General features: G+C 47.1%; 1 protein-coding gene across 1 annotated transcript in view; it reads left to right on the forward strand.

The window, feature by feature from the left end:
- Positions 1-20,619, forward strand: part of LOC8037220 (nucleoporin Nup37) — a 37,557-nt gene extending 16,938 nt beyond the window's left edge. The window contains exons 2-7 of the mRNA XM_002404456.5: positions 2,679-2,803; positions 5,181-5,253; positions 6,537-6,722; positions 17,087-17,274; positions 18,208-18,343; positions 20,446-20,619. Coding sequence (XP_002404500.3) covers positions 2,679-2,803; positions 5,181-5,253; positions 6,537-6,722; positions 17,087-17,274; positions 18,208-18,343; positions 20,446-20,562 — 825 coding nt within the window. The 3' untranslated portion in view covers positions 20,563-20,619. The remainder of the gene's footprint in view (positions 1-2,678; positions 2,804-5,180; positions 5,254-6,536; positions 6,723-17,086; positions 17,275-18,207; positions 18,344-20,445) is intronic.
- Positions 20,620-24,213: the final 3,594 nt, after the last annotated feature.

Consider the following 24,213-nt stretch of genomic DNA (forward strand, 5'->3'; position numbering starts at 1 on the left):
GGAGCGGAGTGGTGTGGTTTAGATTGGACAGCCGTTGTCTCCGCTCGCGCAACAAAGCACGTGCAACTGCAAGCCTGCCGAAGTTTCCCTCACGTGCATGTGAACATGATTGCACGACAGGGGCACCAGCCGATCGCTGACAATCCATCTTTTTTTTGTTTGCATTTGCTTACTTTTGACCAAAAACTGGCACGTCTGGAACCAGTAAAACGGTGGCAAGCGATTTTTCAGAATTGCTCGGCAACGCCTACATCACTGTACACTTGTGGGACGTCTCAATGTTCCATTGGAGACATTGAAAGTGGACATTCATTACTAGCCGAAGGCAAAGCGAGGCTTGTGGCAGTTTTGCAGAAAGTTTAGAGAAGCAAAAAGAAGAGTACTCGCTAGTCGAAATGCACCTTTCTCTTATGTATACGATTTTGCATTGCGCTGCAGTAGTTACGTGTTTAAGGGGGCACACCACCCAGGAGGGTCAACTTTTGAACCCTTTGCTTAAAATTAATAAAACTTACAGGGTAGGCTAGTGGTCATGCTAGAGGGTGCATAACAAAATTTAAGGTCTGTTGGGTAAATAGCTTCTATCAGCTACACGCCCACATTGTTTAGTAAATCTATCGTCGGAAATCTATCCCAATGATCAAGATTTTGATTTGCTAGATATGTAGCAGAATACCTAGGGAATGCAGCTATGGAAAGGTTTTTGTAAAAACTCAGTTTTTTCTATAAATTTTATCTTCTGCAAAATTGGTCAACTTTTTGGACTTCTGTGTCTTTGACAAAATGTCAACATTTTTTTATAAAAGACACCTGTAAAGCGACAAAAACATTCCATAGCTGCACTCCTTATTAAATTTCAGTCAGGAAAAGTGAAGAACGAGCCTCCCCTGTATTGCCATTATAAACGATAGATTGAATAAAATGGAATTTATACCAAAAAATGGAACGGAGCAAAATGCGTTCAAAATGCTTCAAACCTTACCTTTTCTTTAGCTTCGGTGGACAGAAAAAAATTTACTAAAATTTAACTATGCAGTGTAAACTAATAAAACTTTCTGGGAATACACTCTAGAGGCTGTTGGATGTATTTATGTAGTTTTTCAAAATTAACATTTTTTGCAGAAAATTGTTTTTCTGGGTAGTGTCCCCCCTTAATGATTTGGAGGCTGCTTTCATTTATTACATCATATACCTAGTAAACCTAATGGTGCAATATTTACTACTGAGCTGGTCATTTTCAAATAAATTTTATATGTGCAGTTTGGCTTTTATTTATCTCTAGCCAGGTATATATATATGTATCATTTAACTGAAGCATTGCAAAATGTGTCATGTCATTGGCATTTCAGTTACATGTGGAAAGACTCCCAGGTTGTCTAACTCAACCATAATTTGTTTATTGCAGCGAGCAAAGTGCCCTTCCTTTGTCCAGCACTTAAAACAAGTATTTTTTTAAATTATTTTCCTAAGAATATCTGCTCCAAAAAACACTTTTGCTGCTCCAAAAGATGCTCCAAAACGGCTTAGGCCAATCACATCACTGGATATGTAATTCACACCGACACGTAAAAGCTCTAAAAAGAATATGGAACGCGATAGCGAGCAAGCTGAAGCAGTTGGTGATAAAAGAAAATTTAAGTTAAAGTTAACACAGCACTTCTGTAAGCAGACGACAAACTGACAGAGATGAAAGTGATTTAACGTAAGCCGAATAAATAAAAGGGCGCTTTTACGTTTATTTGTTTTTCAAGTAAGCATAAAGGAGATGTTACATTTTGAAAATTATACATTCTAAACAAGTACACTGCATTAAGCGAAAAATACCAAATCTTTTGGAGATTGTCTGCTATCGAAACCAGAACTAGCACATACGCCATCTGTCAGCAGTACCTCCAAGTCATTGAGCTCCGTCTGCGTCGCCCGCAACATGGCATCGTAGATTGCCCGAAAAAGGCTATTCTTTCTCGAACAAGGGGAGTTTCTCCATTCTTAATTTCACTCCCTGCGTGCACCACCTAGATGCACCTTTGTAGTAAATCCCACCACGATACATTGACAAATTGATTCTTGCGGACCTTTCAAACTGAGTTTGAAGCATTCGTGTGCAAGCTGTAGACTTGGCCAAAGAGAGGTGCTCCCTTTGCCTCTTACGTGCATTCTCATGCTGTAATTATTTAGCTAGTGGTTTTCCTTTGGTTGAAACTTTCGTATCTCTAAGCAGTGTCTGTCAAAAAGGGCTCGATTGTGGCTTCTCAAACTGCATGGCCTGTGGCCTCAAAAATCTCCTGGTTCAAACATTCTGTCCGATGCAACGAAAATGCGATAATAATTATTTATTTATTTGCATACCCACAGTACCTGGACAGCATTACAGTGGGGAGATACATCAAGGTTATATGCCACACCGGGAGAACCAAATGCTTGGGTTTTAACGTTCGGCACTTTTTATCGCAATCTAATGGATACATTTCCTCACTAAATTTAGCGGGGAAATTGTGGCAACGCATCGTGCGACATTGTGTCACATGAAACCAGGGCAATTTCTTCGCTAAATTTAGTGGGAAGATTAATGTCTCACAACGACAGACGCCATCATGGCGTCGCGTGACTGTGACATAGTGCAGCCGGGCCAGTGGAGGCCCACGGAGGTTTGTGACGAGTGTCCCTACCCTGTCCAGGACGAGGGCTCGGACCAGGGGGAGCTGGCGGTGGAGGTGGTGCGGCGTTTTGCACACAAGGAGCCTGTCTGCTCCGTCGCCTGGAGCCCCAACATGTCGCTGGTGCTCAGCCCGGTCTGCATGAGGTGAGCCCTCCTTGGGTGAGCCGCCGTCTGGGACTGCTTTCCGCCCCGGCATGCTTTGCCACCACGAGCAAAACGTGAGATGAAAAAGAAACATTTTGATCATTTTATTATTAAGCAGATGTACCGCAATTCGCGGGGCGCTTCAATTGCCAATAATAAGACCCCCAAGTTTCAAGCATGCATGGCATTTCCAGTCGCCCATCTTTTTGGTGGGTCGCGGGGTGTTATGGAAGAGCGGACGCAATTTCTCCACGGTGGCTTCTCTTTGAAACCACATTATTCGTTAGGTTCTCCGAGCCATCCGACTGGTTGACTCCCAACGTCGGCAGTTCGTCCCTAGGGAAAAATTTCCTATCATGTGGCAAAAAGATTCTGAACCAGGTAATCTGAGGAAAATGGCGCCGGTGTGCATTTGCATAATTGCCACTGCGTGATGAAGACTCCGGGCTGGCAGTTTTATTTCTTCGGTTAAATTTCTCACTTACAAGGAAATCAATGTGGCCACACATCGAGGTCAGAGCGACCTCTCCATGTCTAAACATTTGCCGTCCCATTTGCTCAGCTTTCCAGACTGCTCCGTATAGTGGCCCCGATTGTGCAGGGCTTTGTAACACAATCCTTGTAACAAATTTACACCAGAGAGAGCGAGTTGTTCTTGAAAGCGCGATCCTACTTGGTGCCAGGCTCGGCAGTGTTCTCGCAATTTTCGGAAAAATTTGCAGCTATGTGAGGACGAAACAATCTCGTTTGTTTCTTTTGAGAATCAGCATCTGTGCCAATCTAATGGCCAGAATCATTCTTTAAAGGGACAATGAAGGCAATTTCGGACATCTTTTTGGCGATTGAACTGGGTTCCAGGCACGTCTCAGGCCACGTTGCCCAAATTTCAGCTGAAACCGGCGCTTATGTGCTGCGCAAATCAATTAAACAGTCGCGCTAATAATCATACCGGGATCGACTGGGGTGACGCCCCGAGAGTTGCGGGACAAGCCAGGAAAAGCGGAGCTCACGTGACCGTCGCGGGTCCCAGAAGCGCGACGTCACAATAGACGCGTCAGCGATTGGTCGAAACGAGAGGCGTGCCCTCGGTCACGTTTTAGTTTGCGACCTTTTGCATTACTGTTCTAATTCTGCTCGAATGATCATGAAAAGTATAAATCGGATCGAAAATGATTACTAAACCGTAAATAAAGCAGCATAATTGTTTTTTTTCTTTGCTACGCTGGACGCAAAATGGCCAACAAGCAACTATGGGCACTTCGGCATGCGGGCCGCTCGTTGCCGGCTGGGCGGTTTCCGTCGGGTGATGTTGCAGGCCGCCACACACGCACTCCCGTTCCATTTGTGTTGGGTCACTGAACGGAAGCTCGAACTCGCTCACGAGAGCGGCATTGCCGTCCATGTTGACAGATTCGACGAAACGACCGTGTCATCGCGCTGCTATAACCCACCGTGGTATTTAGAGTCTTGATCTCCTAAATACTACCGATACCGACTATTCACACTGGACGTCACTCCTACGTCACCTCCGTTTTCAGAGGCCCAGAAATGAAAATGGAGATTGTTCAGTTTCGGTTTCTTTACTTCTTTCGCAGGCACAGAAATACGCGTCAGAAATGTCTACAAAAAATTGGGCAGCATGCTATGTTCCCAAGAAGCATAAAAACACCATTTAAAAAAATTTAATAAAATTGTCTTCATTGTCCCTTTAAGGACTGTAAATGTGAAGTTTTCCATAAATTGGGTCATAAAAGAAACCAGTAAATGACAATGTAAGAGACTCGTGTTCTAGAAACTTTGTGATTCAAACACAGTCGCAAGAAAGTAGATAGCACATATATATTGTTTTCCTATACTGAAGGAGCCACTCGCTGTGAAAATTTGGCTTCCTCAAAATACCGGGAAGAGTAAGGCAAAAAAGTTGGCAAGATATTGTGCCCGTAAGCGTAGCATAGTTTAAAGTACCTCACCGGATGCCAATTGACGCGAATCCAAAGTAAGGTCAGAAAATTGAATGAGAGAGTAATTTGCTGGCGGGTAATCTGTCAACAATCTGCAAACCGTAGGGTCCACGGTTCTCTAAAGCAGCAACTGAAAAGACACTCTCGGTCCGTAAATGGCAGTACCAGCTGTATGTGGCACTTCGTGGGCGAGAATTCAGATGGGATAAGGAAAGAAACTGCGACCCACTGGAAAACTGGGTGGCTCACACAATGCGACAGAGTGGCACGGGAGGAGGACATCCGCCGGTCCGAGGGACGCCGCTCCGAGCATCCCCGGGCCGGCTTCCTCCGCAGCCGGCGTTGACCTCGCAGGCCAGCTACGTGGTTACTCTTCCCGTCCGCGAGTCGTCTGGGCCATGTATTGTTTCTTCCAGGTTTGCGACAGCAAGCTCGGATGGAAAAGTGCGCATCTTCTGCTCCAACCTTCAGGAAACAGACGACATGAGCGTGAGTACTGGCCAACCTGCGGGGCACCGGCGGCGTGGGCCGCTCCTGGAGAGGCCACCCCCGGAAAAATACATTTTTACCCCGAGACACTCGACGGAGATGTTTATGGTCGGTGACGGGTTAAGAACCCGGTAGACGCTCCTCCTCAAGCGCGAGCCCTTTGATGGTGGCTGGTTGCACGTGCAGCCAAAGCCCAGTGCGAGGTATTGAGTGTGTGCTCGAGGCATCCAGTGGATTCTCAACCTGTCACTGTCCATAGTTTTCGGCGCAAAGTTTCCGAAAAAGTCGAACAAAGCCAGATCGAGTCCGGAGGATGAGCGCGAAAGAATGAGACGTGCAAGTAGCTTGGGAAGTCCCGATACCTACGACCGCGCGTTTGGTGCTTCTCTAGGGGGGACACTACCCAGAAGAAACAATTTCTGCAAAAAATGTTGATTTTGAAAAATGTCATATTTACATCCACCAACATCTAGAGAGTATTCCCAGAAAGTTTCATTAGTGCACAGAGCATAGTTAACTTTTTATATATTATTTTCGGTCCACCGATGCTGAAGAAAAGGTAGACGTTGCAGCACTTTGAATGCATATTTCTCCACTCCACTTTTCGGCATCAAATTCACTTTAGGAAAACTATTTTTTTTTTTTCATTATGTAACTTGGATTCATTTTTTAGTTTTTTTGGGTTAAAATTTTAAGGGGAAGATAGCTATGAGCTTGCATTTTTTTATTTTTGTCATTTTTCATGGTCAAGAACTCAAATGTTGGACAAAGGATGGAAATCTAACAAACAGTATCTGTTTTTATGTGGCTTTTTTGTCATGAAAGATGGTAAAATATAGAAATATAACTTCATAACTATCTGCTTTGAACTGTCCTAAAGCAATATAACTTATGAAAGCGACAAACTTATAAGTAATTTCAAAACGATAGTTTTCCTACGCAGGCACGCTCCCTTTCAGTTTTGAACATTCATAATTGTTTTTGTACTTCACCCAGGTTAACAAAATATAGCAGAAATGTTCTCAACATCAAGAGAAACAAGCCCTGTAAATAGTGCTTAAATCAAACAAGCGGTTCAAACATTCACTTTTTTGGGTAGTGTCTTGGGCATTTCAGACGCCAAAAACGCGGTTCTACGAACATTTTGTTTTATGGATTGTCTTTGTTGGTGCTCTCTCGTTTGGGGACGTCTCTTTCTGGCTCTGTGGATTGGCGGGTTTCTTGCGATGGTGGCGTCCCAGTCGGTTGTGGAAGGCCTGGAGGAAGCCCGTGTCCCTTCGCAGGTGCTGGACGGCCACCGGGGCCCCGTGAACGCGGTGGCGTGGGAGCCGCACTCGGGGGAGGCGGTGGCGAGCGTGGGGGACGACAACGCCTGCCGGGTCTGGGGTCTGGACGGGGAGCAGCGGGCTCGCCTCGTCCTCCGTTCCCCCGGCACCGCCGTGGCCTGGCATCCCGACGAGGCTGGAAAGGTGCGTTTCCGGTCCTTCCACTTCTGCTCGACGAGGTCGCGTTCGTGTCGCGTCGCTGCCTGCCCCGTTTCTGCTGGTGGCGCGGGTGGACGCTACGGACGCTGCCGTAGGTCTTTCTCTCGCTCGACGGTCCGCGTAGGCTCCGGCGAACTCAAGTTTGGACGCTCCGACAAAAAGCGACCCTCGTTTTGGCTTTTTGCCGGAACTCTGCTCACGACGCGGAGAAGGGCGTCGATTGCCATTTTTTAGAGCAGCAACCGACGCAGCGTCGACACAAAGACTCTGAGCAATCTGGGTCTTCCACTACCGACGATCTCGCAGTGGACGACTGCACCAAAGGGTACCAGATGCTAAGGGTGCATTCAGGTGCTCCACAAACACGAGTTGTCGTGGAATTTCAACTTCTGGCTGCCAAAGCTTCCATGCACTGTCAAAATGGAGAGGGACCGAAAAACAGAACGGGTTGCTCAGGCAGCAAAAGGGGTTGCAATTGCCCGCAAGAAACTTTATCGAAAAAAAAAAAAAAGATTTGTTTTGCACGAGTCTGGGTGATCGAAAACCATGGACGTACGCAGGAAACAGTTACCCTGAAGGGTGAATTTGTCTCGTGGGTGTTCACCGAGAAGAAAATCCTAAACCATTCCACTCTGTGACGGTGGATGACCAGCAAAGCTGTTTAGCACACGACACAGACTGACGCAGAATTTTTAATGAATGTATGAACACATTTATTGTCTTGATCAGTGGTCATCCTGACAAAAGGTGCACACGCACATTTATTGTTGTCTTGATCGGTGGTCATTATTTGTCTCGATCGGTGAATCATTATTTGTCCCGATCAGTGGGTCATTACTAGTCTTGATCGGTGCATCCTTTGATCATGATGGTGGTGACAATGGCCTTGTGGTCTCTGTGGTACACACTGATCGGCTCAGGTATAGCCTTGGACGTGTTCTTAGCCAGAGCCAGACGTATAAGCATACAATGAAGCGATTTTGCATCAAATTCGGGACCAGAGGTTTTGCTGACACACATGAGGAATCTATGGAACCCTAGCCATAAACAGCTTCACTGTAAAAGCTTGGACATTTAAGCCACTAGCTGCCCTGACCGATTTATAGAGTTTCTGTAAACCAAATTGCTTGCACGTGCCTTCACTTTGCCCAAAATTACATCCGGAACTGATTTAAAAGTTTTCAACGCTGCTTGCGTAGATTTTTTTTTAAACGTGCGTTCTGGCGCAACTACAAAGCCACCCTCCTTATCTGCAACCAGCAGTTTCAACCCAGAGTCATTGAAAATGACCGCATCTCCACGTGGTGAATGATGTTGATTGGGGCGAAGCTCTGGTGGTGCGTAGAAGCAGAGCCGCAGCATGCCGAGCCTTTCGTTCGTTTTCATCCATGTCAGAAAGAGAATGTGTGGTATGGAACGTGGTTATATACGTATTTGAGCATTTGACCGCCGCGTCCTCTCGTCTATAAACGTTGAGCCAATGCATGCAAAGTTTAACGCAATTATATACGCATTTGACCGCAGCGCCCTCTCCTGTATAGACGTTGAGTGGCTACATGCAACATTTCATCCATGTCATCCCCAGCTCTTGAGTTACTACCACATCTCGGAGCCCCCTACTCATCCCACAGTCGTGGCCGAGCGGTTAAGGCGATGGGCTAGAAATCCATTGGGGTCTCCCCGCACAGGTTCGAATCCTGTCGACGGACGCCGGACAAGGCTAGACCCTAAGGAGCTTCGCCCCTAAAATGAAACAATTGATTCTAGATTGAACCTATGTACAAGGTTTCCTGGGGTCTTGACTTCAACCTTTTACACAGTCCAGGATACAGTTGTCTTTTCTTTCGGAAGCTGCCTTTCCAGTCACTCGCCTCACCAATGCCAACGTCTCTAGAGGTTTCGCCATCGGTTCAGTAACGTTGAAAATAGTCAATGGTGTGGTTGCATCACCTAAAAATACGAGATTGTTCCCTACTCGAGCTGGATTCTTGTGTCGCTTAGGGAATGTGGAACGTAGGCGCTCACAAAGGTACCCAGTACTTGCTAGACTTACAGGCTTCAAAGTTTCCCAGCACTGTGTTCATTAGAACACTTGTAACACCACACCTTTAAGCAGTTGTGCAGGAGCCTTACTTGCCTACAGTATTCAGATTTCCAGATGATGGGGTAGTTGAACCAAAAAGGACCATTACCTCAGGGGGGTAATTTCCTTTCTTTGCTGTTTTCCCGTAATGCCTTGCCTTGCCTGTAGTGATGGCGATGGCATTGACATAGGAGATGTTGTGACATATTGGAGGAACACATAAATGGGCCCCATGTAAAAGAAAGGACTGTAATAGAGTCTGAAGTTGGGCTAGTCAGTGCACATAGGTAACGGGAGAAAACAGCGCGAAAAAGACACAAGGACATTTAGACGAAAGACTCACGACTTCATTCGGGACAACTTTCAGAATTAGCCGGGGAGCCTACTCCAGCAACCTCAACAACCTACTCCACCCCCGGCCAAGCTCTACACCCTACTGCCCGTCATAAACGAACAACCAGGGGAGGCACCATTCACTATGGTGAAGCTCATTGACACCTTCAGCTTGGCAAAGGCGAACTCGGCACCTGGTCCAGACCAAGTCACCATAACGGCGCTCCGGAACCTTCCCATGGAAGCGATAAACTAACTCCTTGACACATTCAATCTGGTCTAGATGGAAGGTGCAGTACCAGTGGAGTGGAAACAGTCCACAGTAATTTGCATTTCGAAGCCCGGCAAGACTCCACACGCAATAGCAAACCTCCGACGGATATCTCCCACCTCCAATCTAAGCGAGGTATTGGAGCGCATGGTCACAGGCCACCTGCAATGGATCCTCGAGGCTATGAGCGCCCTCCGCCCCATGCCGACAGGTTTCCGACCTTGTATGTCAACTTGAGACAGCCTGTTAATGGAAGCCATCATGGCCTCTACGAATGCCATCTCTTCAATTTTCAACCTCGGACACTCGTCGCCATTGACTCGCGAAAGGCCTTCGACTCTATCCCGCACTCCACCGTGGTTGCGGCTGCGCAAAGGCGAGGCGTACAGGGCTGCCCCTTAAATTTTATCGAGACCTTCCTTGGGGACGGCACTTACCAGGTAGTGAATGGAGATATGAAGGAATGCTGGAAGGCCAACGTTGGCGTACCTCAAGGGGCGGTTCTGTCGCCACTCCTTTTCGACCTCGCCATAACCGGCCTCGCCCTCGAAGCGGTTCCACAGGAGAGTTATGCCATTTGTGCGGATGACGTCAGTTTGTGGACGACAGCCGGACTGGCATCCAACCAGCAGCACCACATGCAACCTGCCCTTGACCCCGTCGTTTGCGGCACCAGCCGAGCGTACCATCGCCTGAAAACAGAACTCCCGCGGGAGAATGGGCATAAACTAAGTAAAAGTGTTCAAAAGTGGTCCATACTAGAGCATCACTTCTGAGTGGGAAGGGAAGAGATCACTTCCGGATTGGGCAGCTTTGGTGATCCCCGCCAATCGCTCGTGGAGCTCCCCTTCCTGTCGTACGTGGTGCTCACGCGTTCGTCACCAAGTTGAGCATGTCCAGCCACAATGGCTTTCGGAGGTTTCCTTTGGCAGTCCTTTCGTCGTGCCTCGTGAATCACTTCCGCCGTCGTCTCGGAGAATTCTCGGGTCTTATTTCGAAAAACATAGAAAAACAGCCATTTTGTCTGGAACTGCACAGAGACCCTTGCTGGTACCCTCCCAATCAGTCCTTTCCACACATGCCTGAGAGTGTGACTTGACGCACGGGATGCAAGGGCTGCTGTGAAGCCCCATCGAGCACAGCCGGCGTTTGCTCTTTGAAGGCTGCTACCATGCTGTTCCTTCTGTTGGCAGGGTTATCTATCCTCATTTTTGTACAATCCATATTGCAAACATTAAAAGTAATCCTTATGAGCGCGTAAAGACGCCGCCGCAGAAGGCATTCACTGCCTCTGCAAGGTTTCACAACGCCTTTTGGCAGTGCACAAGCGACGAGAGACGCTAAACTGCTTTCGGCACTTCAGTTGTCGTGACGAAGCTTTCCAGTTTTCAAGGTTTGTCAGCGATCTTCCGTGCTTGTTCCTCCAAAATGCGGTTACTGACCGTGAGCACAGCCCTCCATTCGCTTTCCAGAAACTCAAATAAAGCGCTGTTGGCCTCTTCACCAAAACAGGTGCTCCTTCACTTCGCTTGCGTTTGAGCCTCGATTTTCCATACCTTTGCTGCAGGGAGGGTTCCTACTTTAAGTCCCACTCGCACCTTCTCTCGCGATCAATTTTAAATTCGCGCAATCTCTGGTTAACAATTTTTCCGGGCGTCCGATGCCACTTCTCGACCTTCCTTTCCCTGGTAATCGTGTGGGAGTGCTTCCTCTGAACTTCGGAGGTGAGACGAGCAAACACCGAAACCGCAACGCGCTAAACACTGAACACATCAAACTAGCTAAATTTCAAACGAGGGTGAAGGCCCACAAAGAATGCACTTGGTAGACGAGCAAGGGGGACCTTATGATTCATTAGCTGCTCCTTTCGTATGCATTTTTTTATTCTAACACTCCTCATCCCCCTTCTCCTACCTTGCCCATGCCGGTCGTGGAAGTAATGGCTACCCGTGGCGACTGGGCGCTTGATGTGTCATTTCCACTTTTTTGTACTCGCTTCAAATAGGGAAGTGGGCTTTCAATATGTCCTTCGATTTTTTGTAAACGTTTCAAAAGTACGGGGTGGGCAGTTATGGTGAGACGCTCGGTGTTGATGCGGAATTGCGCTTTTGTCGAAGCTAACTCGACCGCACGATGCAACTGTAAAAGAAAAAAGCGCGCGCAAATGAAGAAAACGGAAGAGGCAGAGACGCTTTGAGAAGGCTTTGCCAGCTGCAAAAGCTTGGAAAACAACGGCAAGAAAAAGAGCAAACAAAGGCCGTGGCGACGCTAGACACGGCGTCGCGTGCCTGGAAGGCCGAGAATGGAGTTACCGTCTGCTGCGCTCCTCATAAAGTGCAATTCTGCATACGAGGATTTGGCCGGTAGATAGAAATAAAACTGCAAATTCTTTTACAGTATATACCTTGTGGGGCCGTGTGTTCCATTCGTTAAGGCCAATGATTCGTAAAACTAAGTCTCGACACCTCCGTACCTGTCGCCAGAGCTCAGGCTTTGTAATCTTGCACACTCTTGCGTGCTCTCATGGTGGCTCCAGCAATCAAAAAAGTGTCTAAACTTCCAAAGGTGCAAACTTCCTTTTGCTGCGATTCGTGGGGAATTGTGACAAAAATAATGGCTGGTAAAGGGAAGCTGAAGCGGTTTTGTATTTGAGGATACTCACTTAAATCATCATCATTTGACCTCCAGAACCTCGAATACCAAAAATTTTTTTTTTTAATTTGGTGCATGGAATTCTGCAGAAAATCATTTTCGAAAGAACCGCCGAAGCCCCCTTCACGGAGTGTGACGTCACGAAAGGAGTTTTCGAAATCTCCGCTCTTGAGTACCCCAGCGCCTATCAAAGCTGTGCTTTTGCACTCTCACTATTTTTTAGTGATGGGCCAAACTTTTGCCAAATCGAAAGTTCGGCGCGGAATCTTGGGATTCGGCAAAGCCAAACTTTTTTAAAGATTCGGCAAAAATACTTTGTTACCAGACTTAACATTCATATTTCGTTTTTTCTGGCGAAAAAAGGTTTCATGTTTTTTTTTTTAACTTAAATGCAACATGTAATGCATATTGACATAGTTATTAATAAATAAGGTGATATTCTACAAGATAATTGTATCGTTGTTTTTATGTGTTTACTGGCAATTTTATTGGCTCCTTGCAGAAGGGGCGTGGCAACGAGGTTGGGTAGAAGCGAGTGTAGTGGCGCAGTCATGAATCACGCTATGAGAGTTTCGGTTCTTAGGCATCATCAGCGCAAGCCTGCATATGTGTGTACACTGTTAAAACGAAGACGACAACGCTGCGTTCTTGCTTTCTCTGGGAGTCACCGTTTTGTGCACAAAAACGAATGCAACGGTTGCTGAGCCTTCACCAGAAGAGATAACAATAATATTGTAAATATGCATGATTTTCGATTTGAGTCGCTTGACGCCAGCTTTGCATGAAAGTGCACGTCCCATATTCGCAACGTTTTGTTTTTAACCTTTAAAATGCCAGATTCTGGTGTTAGGACACACGCAAACGTTTCGGAAGATAGGGAGATTTAGGAATGGTCGGATGTGCAACGTTGAGCATTATTAGCCCCGAGAAGTTCGCGTGGCGCCCCCTTACGGCGAACCGGGGTGACGTCACGGCGAGGAGAGAATTTTTTCCCGACTCGCCCCGCTCGGCCTGTGGAGGCTGTGACGACGCTAGCTGTCGGCGCGCTCGTTTCTATTTCATTTTTTTTCGCGTGTTTTTCGTAGGAAGTGTAAATTTTTATGTGTGCTTTTATTGAGGTATAGCCTGTAGCTACAGGTGAAACTTCAACCAACATTTTAAGCATGGTTGACAGGGCAGGCAACGCATGAATCGCAGCTGGCATATGAAAATAAAGAAATATGGCCACAATTGCAGGAGCATCACTATGGATTTGTATCTCACACAATAAATGCTGCTGATGGTCTGAATGAATTGGCAGGTTATGCATACTATTTTTTTTTTTTTGTATCTCTGCTTTTAAACAAGATCGCCGAAGCAGAAAAGCTGCCTGCTCCTCGAGCAACATGCTAAATACAGTCTGGGCCATGGGGAGAGAATCACAAGTAAGACAGCCCAAGTGCAGGAGCAAAGTAAAAAAACAAGGAACATTTATTATATACATTGCTTGCATATAAGCTTTAAGCTTTATATACATTGCTCGCATATATAAGCATATAAGCCCTAAAAATGAGACTTTACTTAAATCGAACTGCCCTGAAGCTAAAATACCAGAAGCTTTTCTCACGCAGACTGTCGCCCTTCACAGGATCCACATTTTCTGCTACTAGTGCTGCATCTACCACTGGACAGACGTTTGAATGCTTGCTTTTACTCCTGTTTTCCTCTGTTGTCACAGAGTCCGGCTGTAGGGAGTTTGGAGGCTGAGGAAGCTTTTGGGGACCTGCAGCAGTCTCTTTAAATTGGAAATGACAATTCAGACTAAACGGTGTATTTTTTTTAATACCCAAGGCTGGAATAAAGAATGTCAGGAAAAAGTATAAACATTCCAAATTACGGCACCATTGCTGTGCATATTTTGGGCAGTTCAATACATATCATACAGGCAACTGGGGGCAATTCGGCCGTTTTTGCTGCTACCATACAAACTAATTTTCAGTAATGTTGCATCTTTAAGAAATATGCCTGCATACGTGTATAAACTATATAATTAATTCACGAAGAAGCTACATTTATGTAAAACAGCCCTGTTCCACGAGCACTCCAAAGATCATCTGAAGCAGGGTCTTTAAAGCATCTGCGAACCAGCGCATGTAGAGTGGAAGCGCAGAGTCGGGGTCGCGAGCTAATTTGCCGACCACCCAAAGGCCCTTGATATCAATGCCACTTCAAATGCCTTGAAAGCGGGATGTAATATCGTTCTAAATCATGAACAGGCAAGGAACAGAATTCCAGCGTCTGAAACACTTGCGCCACCGCTTCACCGACCCTTCGCAAGATTGCCTTGCGTCGTGTGAACAGACGGGGAGGTTCATCGGCGGAATTGCCTCCTCTGATAGCTTTCGAGATTTGTAACCCAATTTTAAAGGTAAAAGGGGCAAGCAGGCTTATAAAATGTACGGAAGCACGCCAATATCAGCCTAACTCAACGTTTTGTACACCGGGTACACGAAGTCCAGCTCCTCGAAGAGCTTCCAGGACACAACGCCAAACCGGGAAACCGGTGCTGGGAAGCGATGCGAGGTCGCGGAGCAGAGTACTCGCCCTGACGTCACGGTACACCTCACCCATTCAGGGCGCTGCGACTGCAGCAACGCTTGTGTTCGGGGCTAATAGTTCTGAGTTTAGCTTTACGCAGATACATGAGAGAAATAACACTAAGGGAAAGAGCAATATTATTTTGTTCTGGACCTCACTACTCCTGAGCCGAAAACAGAATTGTTATACAGTGTAGACCGCATATAACGTATGTCGCGAAAATCCGCACTATAAGCGGTACCGCGCTATAACCAAAACATCAATTTTTCAGGCCAAAATACATGCCATCAGACAACTTACCTTTGTAAAAGAATTTGTTTTATGTTAGATGAAAAATAAAGCTTAGTTTGAGGAAAGTCTTTATTTCACCAGAGTAGTACAGTTCTGTCTCAAGTATGTCGCACATTTTGAAAGAAATGAGCGACTTTTGCCTGGCGCAGCCTTTTAACAGCGTCGCGGGTTGCGGACTGACGTTGCGAGCGTTCAGGATTGCTAACCCTAATCACTTTTCTCCGGCGATGAAAACGCATGAAAATTCGCATCCTTTATATGGTGTGCGCCAGTAATACCTTCAACTTGAGCACAGGCATGAAATGCTCCAAATAAGAAATTCGGGCAATGTTTGAAGACACAAATGCTTAGAAAGCACCACTGTAGTCGAAGTGAACAAACACGACGACACGGGCGTTTCTGCCGTCTTGAGAGTGCCGCCACAACATCGCCGCACGAGTAGGTGGATCTTCCCTTCTAGTACGTGCTGGGTTATCATAGTGACACACAACGAAAATTCAGAGTCAAGGATAGCGCTTTTACGCAGACCGATGAGCTTCCACCACGCCGTAGTTCACTTTAACGCCGTCTACGTCGACGATCACAACCGACTCCATGTTCGGGGATAGAAGCAGCCGGCCCGTGACCGGCATGCAACGTGCGCGAACACTTCTCCTCGATCTGCGATTGGTCTGTCGTTGCGGTTGTTTGTTTCCAACGCAGCGGAAGGACGCACGCACGTGAACGACACGTGCGGACATGCGTGCGTCCCTCCGTCGCTATGGCAACTGAAGCCTCTCTCTTCGCTTCTTTCCGCTTCTTCGAGCCTTTGAGCAACCTCCTTGCCCCGCGAGTGCCGCTTGCGGCCATTGCGGCTCGCGCCGTTATCTAGCGTCGCACAGGGAAGCGTGCTCGCTGCACCGCTTAGTCGGCGCGCTGTTCCAAAAACCGCACTATAACCGGTATTTCCCTTCGCACGCCTGCATTTGAAGCGGTATGTAAATACATGGAGTTCTATGAGAGGCGAACCAGTGGTTTAAAAAACCGCGTTATACCCAGTCCTGCACTATAAGCGGTTACGTTGTAAGTGGTCTGTACTGTAATTGCGAAGAGTGCTTTAAAGTAATTGTCGGCCAATGTTTCAACTACGTTGCATCAATAGAAAGGTCAAATGAAAATCACGTTATCCAGAATGCACCACATCATTTGTCACTTGCGCAGTGGACTGCGTAAATTACTGGTCGATCTTCTATTCTTGAGGCAGAAAATAGTGATGAGAACCTCACAAGCGCACAGTTACCGTGTTGCCTACTCCACACCTCGCCATGACCGATGGTTGTTCTACACTGCGCGATGGTAACCGCACGACTGCGCGGCGTCCATTTGCGATCCATGGCCCCATCGGGTTCTCGCGCGTGCGCAGACATATGCCGAATTTTTCGCGAAATTTTTTTTCAAAAGTTTGGCATTGGCCGAACTTTTCCGAATCTGAAGTTCGGCAGATTCGGTCCATCACTACTATTTTTTAAAAGGGCAGAAAATGATGTCACAACTGGTTTCGGTGCAGGGAAATATACGCAGCAAGCCTACAATTGCATGCGTAGCCTTCGAGCGACACACACTTGGCGGCCGAAAGACCCTTCTATGACCTCACGATTGGTCAGAGGTTTTGTGTGTTTTCTCGCGTTTATTTATTTCATATGTGCCCACAGATTCACACGATAAAACTACACTAGAATCAACCTCTAGCTTATTTTTTGAAAGAAGCGTTTCACCTTCACTTTAATGTGATAAAGGAAAGGGCCCAGGGTAGAAGAAACATGATTCTATAGAACATTGGTTGCGTCATTGAAAAGGTTAAAAAGCGGAAACTGAAACACGTACGACAAGAACAGGCTGATTTTATTGAAGAAACATTCACTCAGCCAGTCTGCCATTCACCATACCGATAAACAATCAGACTGGCTGAGAGAATGTTTTTTTTCTCAATAAAATCAGTTGTAAGTAGCACCTGTCCTTGTCGTTCATGTTTTAGTATTAGACCCAATCAGAGTTTTATTGCTTTAGCACTTCTGGAAGTGTGGCATCTGGGAGCTGGTAGAGCCTACTCTGGGTTTCAGAAGGTTTGGAGAGAGAAAAACTGCAGCGGGAGTTTTATCCCAGCTGCTGGTGGCAGAGAAGCGTGGGAGCCTGCGGCTGTACAACGCCCTGAGCTGGCAGCCCCTCATGTCCCTGGACACAGGCCCACAGGGGGCACCGCTGCTGTCCGCCGACTGGTCTGTCTGCAACAGCCTGTTGCTCGGGGCCGTCGCAGGCCCTTCCTGGTTCCTCTGGGAGACTGCCCGCTCCAGGTGCCTCTCCCCGTCCCTCCTCAAAAGTTGGGGCCAAGACTCGCACGGCTGCATCCGAGTGCATTCGAGCGCTCCTTGGTATAACTGTTTGCAACGAGAACACGCACTCTCATTTTGCTTATGTTCCACCAAGAGAATGCAAACCGTCTATCCGGTAGCAACGGAACACTTACCACTTGCGTGTACCTATGGTTTGGCGCATCTGCTTCCGCGACACAAGCCACTGGAATGTCGCGGAAGTGGATACACTGAATTTAAACCAAATAGAAGAGAAAGGGCAGTGTTTTGCTTTCAAGATTTTCGTTTGATGCTTCTAGACCCGAACAGGTTGCAAGCACCGTAAGTGCTCCCACTAGATAATTAAGAAAAAAAAAACGTCTACCCTTTCTTTATAGGGTGGCACGACGATTTTTGTTTTTTTTGGCCAACTGTGGGAATCAATCTGCATCACCGAAGAGCGAAAAACCACGCCTTCTTGCACACTTTAGTTTTTATTTAAAAAAAGTGTAAAACGGAACTTCTTTGTTGGATGATGAGCTTTCATCCTCGTAATTTAATTCCGAATAGCGTCGGAAGTCCGATTTGGAGAGCCGGTGCTCGCATTGGCACTACCGCCATAGCGGTCAATATGCGAGGTGAGCATCACAAGTACGAAGCATCTAATTTGAAAACTCTAAATAACCCAACGAAGTGAAACAGCATGCGATGCTTATAGGTCGCCAAGTACATAACAAATAGCAGCGGCTCTTCCGAGGCTATTTCCGACGCTATTCGGATTTAAATTCGAAATAGCTTCGGAATTTAATTCCGAACATGCCACATGCCCACGAACAAGGAGCCGAGCCGGCTTGGAAACGTCGGGCACAGTCCAGGAATTGGTTAGAGTTTGTTGTACTCCCAGTGGGGTGTGAGGAAAAAGTGTGCTTGCTGCAGCCGGCCCCTGGAGCAGAAGGCCGCTTACCCCGGTGGAGGGACGGACTTCCGCTTCTCGCACGTCCACGAGGCCCTGTGCGCCACCCGGGGCTTCCCGGGCAACCAGGTGCGGGTGCTCAACCTCCGGACGGCTCAGGTACCTCCCTCTCTTGCAAAGGGACCACCTCCACAAGATTGCCAATCAGCTTTCTCTCCAAAGTCCTATGATGTGCAATATTTAAGGTCCATTCGGAAGGTGCAAATAGTTGTTTCAGAAGTGAAGAACCGATATCTTCATCGATTTATTTAGCGGGGAAACTGAATTGGTCTCTAGGTCACGCAATGTCAATTTTCCCACTTATTGATGTGGTCGCATGACGTCAATTTTTCTAGTTGATTTGAGCGAGGAAATGCCTAAATGTGCAGGTGGACACACATTTTTGGCATTGGGGGGGTTTCGTATAAAGCCCGTTTAAGAAATGAGCGTTCTGAAAGCTGCTGGCACGAGTGCATGCTCCAGATCAAAGGGGCTCACATTCTAAGGTTAATTTGTGGGAAATACACTGGCTACACGTATTGCAGTGTAGCCATACCTTAAAGGTGCACTTAACCACGCCTATTTATGGTCATGACTCAATCTGCTCTAAGCATCCTAAAAAACCTAGCATCACATTCGTACGTGGCCGATTTCTCTATTAAAATCGGTATCAAAAGATTGACACCAAATGGTGCCGTTGGCCAAAGAACGGTGGTGGAACTGCATATGCTCCTCTTGCAGAGCAGAGTACCGCAATGGTGTCTTCTGTTTTGCTATACGCCCATGGTAGAATGTAGTCGCCAACGAAAACGTCATTCCTTCGCAAGGGGTAGCTGCACATTGTCTGGTCCGAGATGCCCGGATGTGCTGGTTGCGTATCGCCCAGCGAGTGCCGCAGATCCGAGAAACGCAATCGTCCTCCGTGTCGTCTGCTTCTCAGGCTTTGAAAACATGTTTTAAAACATCGCTGGCATTATAAAACAATCCAATTGTGCCGTACCCAGCAGCTACACATGATTGTCCATGTTCGAGAAACCTTCCGGTTCGTTCTATTGAAGTGTAGGATGTATTTTTCCCAAGCGCAAAGCGAGAAACGTGCTCTGCCCGAAACTCGGCGCCTGCAAGGTCGCTTTCCCTTGTGAAGGTTGGATCCAGCTCGGTGCACGTGACCGCTTCTCCGCCAATACGAAGTTACCGGCGCCAGTAAAAGGAATGCGATACTGTAGCTCTACAAGCAGAGCCTGCACAGTTACTCTAAGGAAAGGCAGCGCCCTGCCCTTCCTCGTCGGATGGCACCATCTGGTGTCAAATCGCAACTTCCAATTGTTTTCTTTTTTTTTTTTTTTTTGTTTCGAGGAGATTTGATGTTGAGATGCATCGTAAGTTCCGTATTTACCCAGATAATAGCTGCGCAGCCCAAACATAGTTTGTGCATCTATTTTCAAGAAGAGCATGCGCAGGGTATTGTGGTATTGCGATGGGCAGAGGCAGCCTAATGAGCAAAGAGGTAGAGATGAGATGCTCTCCGCACTGCAACAAAAGCAAGCAGCAACCTCGCGAGAGAAACGAGACGTAGCACGATGTATGTGAGAGTAGAGTCTGAGCAGGTTGGAATCCAATTGGGTCAAGCACCATCTTGACAACAATTTGTGAGGTGATTTGTTGTTAACGTAGCAGCTTGGGGTGAGTTGGTTGCTCATATTAACGCACACTACAGCTCATCTAAACAGTATCAGCGCACACGTAGAGAGAACAGAGATCTCTCTACGTGTGCGCTAATGCCGTTTAGATGTTTAAATACCAACTAGCTCAATTATCAACCCGGTATACTACAGCGCACTATTGCAAAAGTGCGCTCGCACCATACACTCACTCCAAGGACACGAAAAAGAAAGGAAAAATGACACAAACAGCGCGGTTTGTTCGATTTTTCCTTCCTCTTTCGTGGGTAAGGAGTGAGCGTACAATGCAAGTGTACTTTTGCAGTAGTGCGCTGTATTGTGTGTTGATTTGTTGGCACTTGGGGACCAGTTGGGATGCAGGGGTAGACGCTAAACACACCAGTTGGAGATCCAGGCAGTGTAGTTGCAGATCGGAGCGACGGCACGACACGTTGGCTCCCGCAATACGTCGTTGCCAGGCCGCTCCCAATGCACGGGGAAGGGACCTTGCCAGTGGGAGACGGGCCACGAAGGGGGCGTCCAACCGCAAGGTCGTTGCAGGTGCTGCTCACCAGAGACCAGCCTGTGGGGTGCGGTCTCAGCTGGCACCACAAGCTCCCCATCGTGGCCTACGGCGGAGACGGAAGGGTCCGCCTCTTCAGGGTCACTTCCTCCTGAGGGGACGACTTCGGGGCTGGCCGCAATAAAGACGCCTCTTGGGGTTGTCCTGCGGGACCATGTCTCGACAAGCTTGACTTACGCATGACGCGAGGCACCCTTGCGGCACAATCGCACGCAGACAAAAAATCACATTTTGGGCGACATGAAAAAAAACGAGGCTTCCACAAGGGGGCCTCTTGACTGTTGTTGACATTTGTCCAATGATTGTTGTTGCCGCTCGGCGAGAACGGCCTTTAGTGAATGGACGTTTGCACACGAGTTGTATGCAGCTCAGACACAAACTCGAGCGTGCAGCTTCGGAAGGTTTAGAAGGTGCTCTTGTGCCCCAGAATGTGCACGGCACTGCTATGTAGACAAGCCGATGACCGTTACGGATGGCATTTTTAGACCATAAAGTCAGCAGCAATAAGGCAGGGGCTTAGTCAAAGATGCCTTCTGTCGCCTCTACTTTTCATGATATACTTAAAAGAAATTGAGAAAAAGACTAGACCAAAGTCAGCGAGGCACTGATGTATCATATAAGGAGGGAGCGGAAACAGTGAGGCAGAAAGTACCAAACCAATATGAGTTGCAGAAATCGTTCGGAAGGGGACGCTTTTGGGTTTAGGTTCACTGAAACAAACTCTGGAATTATGTTTTTAACGACTTTGTGGGAGACCCTTTAATGGATCCGAAGTGGTGTGGGGAGTATGAAAAAAAGTAGTAATGGTGTACCAGGATTGGCCTTTGGTAATGTAGACTTGTGGACAAGTTCTGAAGTTCAAGCAAGGTTGGATCTAGGACAAAGGAGCGTTGGCAGGATAGCTGTAGGAATACATGGGAACACTTCAAATGAGGGGGTGTGGGACAATATGGGGTTTTCATCATTTGAGAGCAGAGAGTAACTTCAATTTTGACCAAAGGCTATCGGACATGGAGGACACACAGTGGACGCATGAAATCTTGAAATAACTGTGTATGAGGAGTCCGAACACGAGATGGACAAAACGGACACGAAAGCTAAGAATGAAATTTCTGCAGACGGGCAACAGGGGGAGCAAAAGGCATTCAGGGAAAAAGGCAGTTAGCGAGGCAGAGAGATGGATGTGGGAGGAGAAAATGTGGGAGAAGCCAGCTTTAGAGGATTATAGGTCACAAAAAGCAAAAAATAAAGAAGGAAGGTTCATTCGATTATCCAACCAGGAGCACTCTGCTCCGCAGGAAGTGCAAATCAGAAGTGACAAAAGGCAAGATTATAGTGTGTTCTCGGGGCATTAAAGTGTTTCCTAGCGCTTTTCTGATCCTACAAAAGCTATGATGGACAATACAAAGGAATTTCCTTAGAACTATCTTCCAAGTCGTGGGAAGGACGGTGCGAGTGGGCCTCTTTTACGTCTTCGCTCGTTCTTTCTCCCCTTTGCGCCAATCGCCGTTGGTCGCTTGCTGCCTGTCTTTTTGTTTTTGTGTTTGTTGTTTGTTTTTCATAATTTTGCTGCGCACACGGGCACAGAAAAAAAGTCGTCATTGGCTGAGCCAGCCGCTGGGCTGACTGGGCCGCCGGGCTGACCGGCGCCGAGTTGCGACGGGGAGACCGCTTGCGTTGGTGCTTGGGCAGCCTGTGCCCGCCTTCTGGATGTGGAAGTGTCTTGCATCATCAATGAGATGTTAGATGCGCAATAAGTGCTACAATAATACGATGGAATTGGCCACCAGAGCAATGGAAAGCGTATGCTGGCGAGGAGCCGACCTGACTGTCGGTCGGGCAGAGCAAATACATCGTGTAAAAATATGCGTTTGCGCATATTGGTTTGATAAAGCGGATTAGACCTTGAACCTAGGGGAATCTTGGATTGTCTTGTTTGATCATTTTCATCCCACAACTGCCTATGTCGAAAACTAAAAAAAAAAAGTTAATGCCGGTTGGAAGGCCACATTGGAATCGCCGGAATCATTTTGGATTGACCGGAATCATCGAACCTTTTATTCCAGCCTTGTTTTGCGAGCTCGAAATTTTGGTTCAGGATCCCTTTAAAGAAGGCCTTCAGGGACCCCCATTTGAAAATTGCTGCACAGCGTAATTTCTTCCCAGCTTGTGCCCTATTGCGGAGCAGTTCTCCCACCCAAAGTCCCTCGGGCAGTCTTTTACAGCGATAGCTGTTGTGGGTTTTTCCCACCACTGGAAATGGCGTCCCTTATCGTAGGCATACCTCGGAAAAACTCATTCACGAGTGCACTCACTCAGCCTCACCGATCACTTGTGAGGGGTGCGAGTTCACGAGGTCGGTGAGTTTACGAGTTTGGTGAGTTCATGAGTTTTGTGGGTTCATGAGTTTGGTGAGGGGCACAAGTTCATGAACTCAGCAAGGCCAAATTTATGCTGGGAAAAAATTGCACAGTGCGGCAGAGGCCAACATTTTTAGGTGTTTGTGTACCTCGGCCCAGGTACTCTAGAGCAGTGAGGGGAGATGGGCTTTATGACGGTTTGCAAAGAAGTCGAGGAAGGGCAGTTCATATGACTTCTTCATACATTTCCGGGGAAGTTGAGTGGACTCGCTTTGCAATGGTGCTGTTAGCTTCTACAGCTGATTCTCTACTAGTGATGGGAAAGGAGGAAAGAACGCTGATGGATTTGGCTCCGGCTCGCTTTGCAATGGCTCAGCGTGGTCTTTTGCCGCTAGTCGCTGCTATGTGGCTCTCCCGCTCGCCTTGACCGCTGCCAGGTAGACTGAGGCACCAAAAGCGAGCAGCGTTTTGTTGTTTCCTGAGGGAGGAATGCTACTCTGGTATGCCTGAAGGCAGAAGTTGCTATTCCATCGTTCCGGGCACGGTCGCTCCAAAGGGAAGCAATTTAAATATCGTACGTAAAATAACTTGCTCTGACACCACTAGGTCATAGTTTATTTTTACAAATTAGTGAACACAAAGTAATAATTGACTTCCATAAAAAATTATTTTAATAGAAAACGCAACTTTCTAAATGTTTGTATTCAACATATTGACAAGACTGTGAAGTAGCAAATCAGCTTTCAAGCAGGTTGACCTCTTCATGACTGTAAATAAACAACTATTCTCTATTTTTTTTCACAAGTTGGAGCAAAAGCACGCATTGAGCAACAAAAATCTCAAAGGCATCTGACTCCAATAACGATTTTATGTCGGGATTCATAAAGTATAACATTTCACAAGTCACAGAGTCTGTAGATTAGAACAAGTTGGAGGTTTAAAGGGGCGACAAGGGTCTTTGAAATAGTAAAAAATCGCTAAAAATGTCATTTTTCAGCAATCAAATTTGGGAGTTTTACATGCCAAACCAACGACGGGCATCTGGCACGCCCCAGCGGAGGACTGAGGATTAATTTTGACCACCTGGGGATCTTTTGACATGCAACCGAAAGCTTGGTTACACGGCGCCTTCACCGCAGAAAGCCTGTCAGATTGCAAGCACCTCGGCCGGGATTCATTTTTCAGCAATCACAATATTGAAGTCTCTATGGTCCTCAGTACACTCCCAAAATATGAATGCTAAATAAAAAAAGGACAATTTGTAAGCGTTTGTGAGCCCAACTGGTGCCATCTCAACCTTGTTTGAAAGCTGGGTTCCTGTGCTTTGGAGTGACATCGGCATCAAGGCGGTGACGTCATCTCTTTTCGATTGGCTTTGGCATGCAC

This window comes from Ixodes scapularis, unplaced genomic scaffold (assembly GCF_016920785.2).
Source record: "Ixodes scapularis isolate PalLabHiFi unplaced genomic scaffold, ASM1692078v2 PGA_scaffold4__175_contigs__length_147842914, whole genome shotgun sequence".
Lineage (NCBI taxonomy): Eukaryota > Metazoa > Arthropoda > Arachnida > Ixodida > Ixodidae > Ixodes > Ixodes scapularis.